Consider the following 8,001-nt stretch of genomic DNA (forward strand, 5'->3'; position numbering starts at 1 on the left):
TCTTTTCTTTCAAAAAATCTACATGTAATGTTACCTGTAGATTTTTTGGAAAACTTTAAACCTGATTTTTTCTTATCATAATTTAATCAAATAGCATCTGTTTTCACACTATTTCATAATTTTTAATGTTGATTTAATGTCTATTTTAATGATTAAATATTGAATTAATTATGAATAAATATTCAATTATTATGTATATAAAACTTTAGAGTGAAAAATAAGATTTTATTATCTATTCTTATCTTCTATCGTATCTTTGGAGCTTAAGAATGGCATCTTTGCATAAGAATGGCTGCTTTTATAATTGCTTAAAGTAATTTAACAAATCCGGATTTTATTGTTGCATTTATGTTAAGAGAAGTTTGCGCAAAGAATTAAAGTCAGTTGAAAATTTATCGAAAATATCACAACATGAATACACATATTATTGTGACATGCGACATTTATTAATTATTTGTTTTCTCTCATTTAAATATCTTTCTGCAATTAAAATTTATTCTCCTAAATGAGAATACAATTATTACGTGCATCGAAACAAACAAAAAAGAAAAAATTTTAACACAGAGAGGTTAAATCGATTTAATTAATTATTGTATCAGGAAACTCTCCCTATTCTAAAGTTAAAGAGGATTAAATTTTACATACAGTGTAAGCTTAAATCAGTTATCTAAATATTTACCCTTTAAAAGTAACTTTCACTTTTTCATATAAAGGAATGCATGTCTATTTATAGAATAAAATCATATAGTACAAAATAATCCGCACTGAAAGGTTTATTTGTGTTGGCAAGCACAGCATCGAGAGAGGATTTAGGTAAAATACAACGTAGTTAATAGCATCGCTCGATTCTTAGAAATTTGCTCGGATGTAACATATAATTTACAGCAATTTCTTTAGCATTTGAAAAAAGAATATATTTTTGATCTAATGTGCCAGCGCTTGTGACTTGTATAATGCCATAGGATAATCAAGTTAGAATATAATTAGGTTTGTATAAGAATGAGATAATATTAATATTATTCAATATGCGATTTTTAGTAAAAATATTGGAATAGTTGACATATTAGGAAACTTTATTTATTTCCATTTTTATTTTATGAAAATGACGCAACGTTTTTTTTATTCCTAGATTAGATAAAAAAAAAATAAAATTGAAGCTATATTAGATTGCATGGTTCGTTTGTACGTAAATTAGTTTAGCCAATTAGGAATCTTAGAGATTCTTGTAGTTAATTTGAGTAGAAATTTTCAATGTCAAAAGCTTTATCAATGGCAAATCAAATTTCCGCCAGTGGATATTCTTCGAATTTCAATAATCGCAAGCAGAGCAAAGAACACGAATAAAAAGAAGGAAAATGTTTTAATTTGCTTCGTATTAAACACATTCGTGTCTTGTCTTTAATATAAATAATGAATCCTGAAATGATATTCTTAAATTGTTAAAACTTACAACTCTGATAGTGCGAATGTGTTCAAACAAAATGATATCAACATTTTTTTAATAATACGACTTACATGTTATTGGCATCTTCGCAGCTGGCATTGATCGACCGGCACGTACCGTGTCCTTAAGAGGTGATAGAGAGTCCCGAGCCTTCTCATCCCTGGAGTTGGACACCGTCGTCGAGGAGCGTTCAGATCCTGAGCAGAGCACCGCTCTCGAATTAAGTAGTCCTGACTAGCATCCGGCTTTGGCACTGTCGAGGTAATAACGATGAGATACGTTAAAATTATCCCGCCCCATTCATAAATTTTCATAAAAATATTGCTAATTACACGATACGAATCTCTAATTTCAAATCAGTATTTTCTTCAAGAAATGCAGTTTTAAAATTAATAAAAAAGAAATGTCTCATCTACGAACGGCTGTAGAGAAAATAATTGTATCGAATAAAAAGTTTGTATAGTGAAACTTTATGCATTAATAACTGTGTACGAGTTCCATCCATCAATTTGCGGATTAAGCAACTAATACTTTGTTAATACCGTACAATAAAAATGATACTTGTTCGCTAATTAACAATAACGCGACGCAATCAGAATTATATTTTTTACAACAAATATATATGAGTGGCTGAAAGATTACAAGAAATTAGATTACGCGTTGTACAAAGCTATATTTCTTTTTTAATTTATCTATTTTTTTCTATAAACTCTCCTCTTTTCTCTCTTTTACAAACTGAATTTTTATTCGAATTATATGACTCGTGAACGCGAAAGATGCTAGTTGGACAACAGCTACACCTAAAATCAGAATTAAAATATTAATAGTTAAAATATAGTAAAACATAAGTTACAATTATACAATATTATTGTTGACTGCTCCAGATTAGAACGTCTGTCCCTCTTCCTTTTTTTTGCGCCAAGAATTTTTTATATTAATGACTTCTCATTTTTCTGCCCTCATATTCATCCGTGATAAAAATTTCTGATTAACTTCGAATTGATATTTCTTTCACAAAAGCATCGTTTTACAATGAATAAAAAGTTATCTCACCTATGAGTCTTTATTTCAAAAGCAATCTCGCCAATCGAGAAGCAATTTGAATAATGGCGTAATAATTGCACACAAGCCTGGAAAAATTCATGAATTATTTGTCGTAATTTTCGAATCAACGAAAATCAGATTGCTAATTAACGGCCCTCAAGATGCAATTAAACTCGGTGTTTTTAAAAGAGAACGTTCGAATAAAAAACAACAAAAATCCATGAGCATCACACGAAATTACATTTACGCTTTTTCTTTCCGTATTTCCGCCAGCAATATAAATTTATCTGCATTACGCGAATCGATTTAAGAGAAATGCGCTGATTAGTCCCCGTTAAACGTAAGAAACAGTCAAAATACTTTATGACTTTTTCTCCCCCGACTCTCTTCCATGACGTAAATTTTCTCAAAACCGTATGGGATAACTTTTTATTACACGTAATGAAATACAAATTAATGTTTCTTTCAGAAGTGCAATTTGAAAATTAATAAAATCTTATCTGTGACGCCGACAATAGTCGCGTCGATCGAGAATAAACAATGCGAATGATGACGTCTGTGTTCTCTAGCAATTGCGCGTTGCCTTTAAAAACTTGTTAGACCGACGAAAATCAAACAGCTCTCTAATTAGCAGCACCTGCAATGCAATTACAAACTCGATATTTCTCGAAGAGAACGCGTATAATTGAATAATAATTCGCGAAAACTCGAGCGCGCGTCACACGAAACTGCATTTCTCTTATTTCTTCCTCTTCGTTTCGCTAGCAATCTGAATTTATCTGAATTACGCGAATAACGTAGGAAAAACGTACTGATTGAACGACGCTTGTACTTAAGATAATTACAGTGGTGCCAAAACTTAGGCGTCTTTTTTTCTCCTCCTCTTTCCCATTCATTTTCGGCGTCAAAAATAGTCTCGAAAATCGGAATATTTTTATTCCTCAACCATTCAATAAGAGCAAACAGGACACAGAAATCATATTAATATCCCGGGAAAAAATGTTTCATATATTATTATATATAATTATATAAAAAACTGACATATTTTACATACAATTATATAAAATATGTCCCCATATATAACATTTTTTTCCCGAGATCACAGAGACATTGTCACATGTAGTGATGTTATTTATCACTTATAAATTCATTTTTAATTATCAAACGACATATGATGACGTTCTATGATATCATGACTTAATTATTATTCTGTGTGTTCTGAGAATAAAAGTCAATTTTTTTTTTACAAAAATACGCTTCTAAAATTAATAAAGATTATTTTACCTACGAGCTTCGTGCCGAAGGCAATTGCGTTAGTCGAGGCTGATTCTATAATGGCCGCGAACAGCGAACTACATGCATTAATTGCGCCAACTTGCGTATACGAGACTCAACCGATTGACGAAAGCGATTGATGCTTTATTAGATCGATTAGACGAAAATCGAACTAGCTACCACTAATGGTAACCGCAACGCGAACGGACTCAGATATTTCTCGAAACAAATATATCGAATAAAGATTGCGAAATTGGTCACCCGACACCGCGTTTTCTTCCTTCTTCCTTCCGTTAGCAATCTGAACTTATCTGAGTTATGCGACTCGTAGGAGAAACGCGCTGATTGGACAACGCCGGTATCTAATAAAATAATTACGACAATATAATGACGCCAAAGTATTTTTTCCTCCCCCTTTCCTTTCCTTTGACGTCGAAAGTATTCGAAACCGGGATGATTTTTTGTCCCTCGCTCGTATTTATTTAATGAGAGCAATAAGTCTGTAATTTTTTTTATAACAAGAATACGGCCAAATTAATACCAGAATTAATAGAACGAGATATCTCACCTTGGAGCTTTGTGCCGAAAGCAATCGCATTAATCGTGGATTGAATGGCGAAGCTATATACATTAGCAATTTGCCCTAACTACGAGCCTTAACCGATTCGATCGATGCTTCGTTCAAATGAACGAAAATCAGACTAGACTGCCATTTAACAAGAAAACGACATGCTCGGACTTGATTTTCGCGAAAACTCATCGGACCAAAAAATCACGACAAACCGCAATCGTCATATCATTCACTTTTACCAATGCAACTTTCGTTTAGCACGTAACGTACATATTACGTACAAGCACGCTGATTGGTCGACGCAATTGTGACGTTTACAGTTCAAATATTGAAAAGGGCGCAATTTTCGATTCGAATTATTCAATAATGTCCAATAATGTCTTCTGCCAACGTAGATTAACTTTAATCTCGATTTAACTTACTTTTTATTTTTTTTCTAGTTCTAAGAATTAGGAAAAGATAAAATTAAAATTAATCTATACTGGTAGAAATGAATATTATACATGGATAAAATAAATTAAAATTCTTCAGAATGGGATTCCTTTACTAAATAAAAAATATCGATATATGCTAATTTCTACCACCTATCTACTCTCCTCGCAAATATTCATTAAATCTGACAATTTTATAACTGATAAATATTTATATTTTCAATATATTTTGTTAATAAAACTTTTTTGTCGAGAGCATGTATAAGAATATAATAGAATATCATATAAAACAAGAGCCTAAAATATATATACAAAGTAAAAAATAAAATATTACTAAATTTAAGAATAAAGTAAAACGATTGACCAATATATCAATTTTTTACGCGTTATACAGATGTTTATGAGATTAAAGTGATCATGAGACTAATCTGATCATTTCAGATTATTAGAAAATCAAGACTAATCTGATGTCTCCATACTGTATTGAAGTCATCTGAATATTCGAGATTATGTCTTGTAGAAAGTCCAAACTAATTAAAGTCTTCGTAAAATGTTAGTGTGTTTTGCAGATATGGTTGCATTTATTCCATTTTTACAGGTCTCCACGACCATCGAAATCTTTGGCGGTGCCGTTGCCTGTGGATCATAGTCCGCTGTGGACAGCTTTGACACACGCTAATGCGGTCTCTGCGGCGTTAGGAGATACCTAGCAGGAGGTGGAAGACGGCAGTTATATCAAAAGTCTCGTCCTAGATCTGCCTATCATTTACTGACCGGCCTCTCTGAAAATGTCTCTTGGAGCATCGGAAGAAAGTTGGACATCTTTACTCAAGCACTACCATATCGCGATAATGACTGTGTGAAATATCAGAAAAATATACAATGCTTTAATGTCAAGAGAAGTAAATAATAAAACAAAATTCACAACAAAATGATGTTCGAAAAGTAGAGCATCGTATTCCTTTTGTGTGAATGTGTGCGTATGCATGTATACCGCAACATTATGAACATTACGACCAACGTGAAATTTTGTACTATTTGCTCGTAATATTTGCGAGTGGAGCTTTTTACACGATAGTTAAAATCCAAAACGTACGCGATCACTGTAGGAAGTAGCTGGTCTACAATACTAATATATCAGTGTAAATACAGATTTTTAATGTACAAATGAAATTACATGAATAAAGTTATTATTCGTGAATGTATTATGAAGATTGATACTGTACACAAATGTACGCTTTTATGAACATCCAACTATTCTATTAAACCAAAAATATAACATGATATCTGCCTTCCTATATCAGATTGATGAATAGAATGATTTTCAACAGTCCAGGATACGTAATAACACAAATTTTACAAAGTCAATTTGCAATTATAGCTATGTAAATAATCGACTGTTATAATCCGGGCATTATGCGTCCTTTCTTTTTCAATTTATTCTGTTTCTTTTCCTTCTTCTTTTTCATAATATTTTCTCGTCGCTTCTCTTGCCTTTCCTGCATAGATTTCTGTACGTTCTCTATCCTGGAATTCCATTTATTTGCACTGTATTTCTTTTTCTGTTCGTTCCGTTTTATAGTGCGTTTCAGCAAATCAGGATCATCTTTAACCTGTCAAATAAGTGCATTGAACAATATAAATGCATTGAAAATGTAGAAAACATTTATATATATATATGAAGAACAAACAATGATAAACTCACAATATATATTACACTATAAAAAAAATTAGCTAATACAAAAAAATGAATGTAAGATATTTATAAAATAAAACCAATTATGTATTTTGTTAGACATTGTGATATTAAAAAATAAATTTTTAGATACAATAAGGTGAGTACACACCTTTTCACCAGATGCTTTTGCCAATGCAGATTTCCATGCATCTTTCTCTCTAATGTCTTCAGCTTCTTCCTTATCTCCTAAATCTTCTAATTGCTTTAATTTTTCCTTTTTTTGTTGTAGTTGTTGTAACATCTTTTTAGGATCATTCTGACTCTTAGGTAATTTTTTCTTTACGCCAATCTCAGAGAAGTCAAATTTGCTAAACACCATTTTACCTTCCGAATTGAAAACTGGTTTAGGTTTTGGCACTTTTGGAACTTCCTCATTTTCCGTCTTTATTTTATTCCCATCGGCGTTATTTTGTTCTATCCTAGCAAGCTTTCTCTGTAATAAACGTTCTTCCTTCTTCGTCTTCTTCTTCAGTTTATTTTTCAAAGTTTTTTTAAGAAGTTTCTGTTTGTAATGCAACTTCTTTACACCCTTTAATTCCTCCAATTTTGCATGTAATTCTTTAAAGGACTGTGCTCTTTTAGTTTTCTTGCCTGGTATAGCAAAATTCTTCACTGCAATGGAAAATACAGTAAAAAATAAAGTCATCAATAAAATTCATAGAGAATAAAAATTTCTTTTAATAAACGGAAAAAATGCAAACTTTCTTGAAACAAAAAATATTATCATTAAAATAATTACAATGTTTGTTACTATGTCTTATATATTACAAAATAGAAATGTAGATAGAATATCATTGGTTAAGAATTGAATAGAGCGAATTCTGCAAGATTTATACTTTCAAATAAACAAAGAGATAACCTTTTTTTGTAGGCTCTTCTTCCTTCGTTGGATTATTTTTTTCAGCTAAATAAAAATATGAAATATATTATTACATACATTTAATCATTGTTTTAAAAAATTCTTTACATATTTTATATTTCCTAATAAAAAATTATATTCACCTAATTCATACGCCGACACGGGCATTATAGATAATATATGTGAAATAAATTGTTCTTCTTTTTGAAGCATTTTACGTATTTCCTCTTTGTTAAATCCTTTCGACATTGTTAACTGCATCTTCTTTCCCAAACTCACGTGTGCTTAACTTAATATGTAAATAATTATGATATAGGTTATGTTACCCAATGTTACCAACCTTGAATATGTAAATAAAATAGATTCAAGATTCGCAGTTATATTTTTTTATGAACGTAGTTAAAAATAAAATTAAAAATAGAAATAGAATCTTTTTTTATCTTTTATCAATTCTTTTATTTTACGTTGTGCAAATTAAGAAAATATTTTTTTCAAATTTTTATATACAAATTTTACATTTTGGGTTTTTACATACAAATCCTTTTGTTGTGAATTTCTTTTATTTTTTTCTCTTTTCTCTCATATTTTTTATATGAATTTATTCTTAACATTCTGATTTTGTACAAGAAAAACGCAACA

The 8,001-nt window shown here is 30.7% G+C and overlaps 2 protein-coding genes across 4 annotated transcripts in view; one reads left to right on the forward strand and one right to left on the reverse strand.

Moving 5' to 3' along the window:
* The window catches only part of LOC108747230, a 35,263-nt gene extending 29,781 nt beyond the window's left edge, over positions 1-5,482 (forward strand). For 2 of the 3 annotated variants that reach the window (XM_018484605.1, XM_018484588.1), the window contains exons 4-5: positions 1,537-1,705; positions 5,364-5,440. In XM_018484605.1, coding sequence (XP_018340107.1) covers positions 1,537-1,682 — 146 coding nt within the window. In that variant the 3' untranslated portion in view covers positions 1,683-1,705; positions 5,364-5,440. Of the gene's footprint in view, positions 1-1,536; positions 1,706-5,363 lie in introns of all 3 variants that reach the window. The other variant, XM_018484597.1, reaches the window with a different exon arrangement.
* Positions 5,483-6,051: 569 nt separating this feature from the next.
* Positions 6,052-7,677, reverse strand: LOC108747222 (surfeit locus protein 6 homolog). Its single transcript, XM_018484579.1, has 4 exons — positions 7,506-7,677; positions 7,363-7,407; positions 6,613-7,115; positions 6,052-6,378 (listed from the first exon to the last, which is right to left on the reverse strand). The coding sequence occupies exons 1-4, from the start codon at positions 7,621-7,623 to the stop codon at positions 6,166-6,168; spliced, it is 879 nt and encodes a 292-aa protein (XP_018340081.1). The 5' UTR covers positions 7,624-7,677; the 3' UTR covers positions 6,052-6,165.
* Positions 7,678-8,001: the final 324 nt, after the last annotated feature.

The sequence above is a fragment of the Trachymyrmex septentrionalis genome, unplaced genomic scaffold, assembly GCF_001594115.1.
Source record: "Trachymyrmex septentrionalis isolate Tsep2-gDNA-1 unplaced genomic scaffold, Tsep1.0 scaffold107, whole genome shotgun sequence".
NCBI lineage: Eukaryota > Metazoa > Arthropoda > Insecta > Hymenoptera > Formicidae > Trachymyrmex > Trachymyrmex septentrionalis.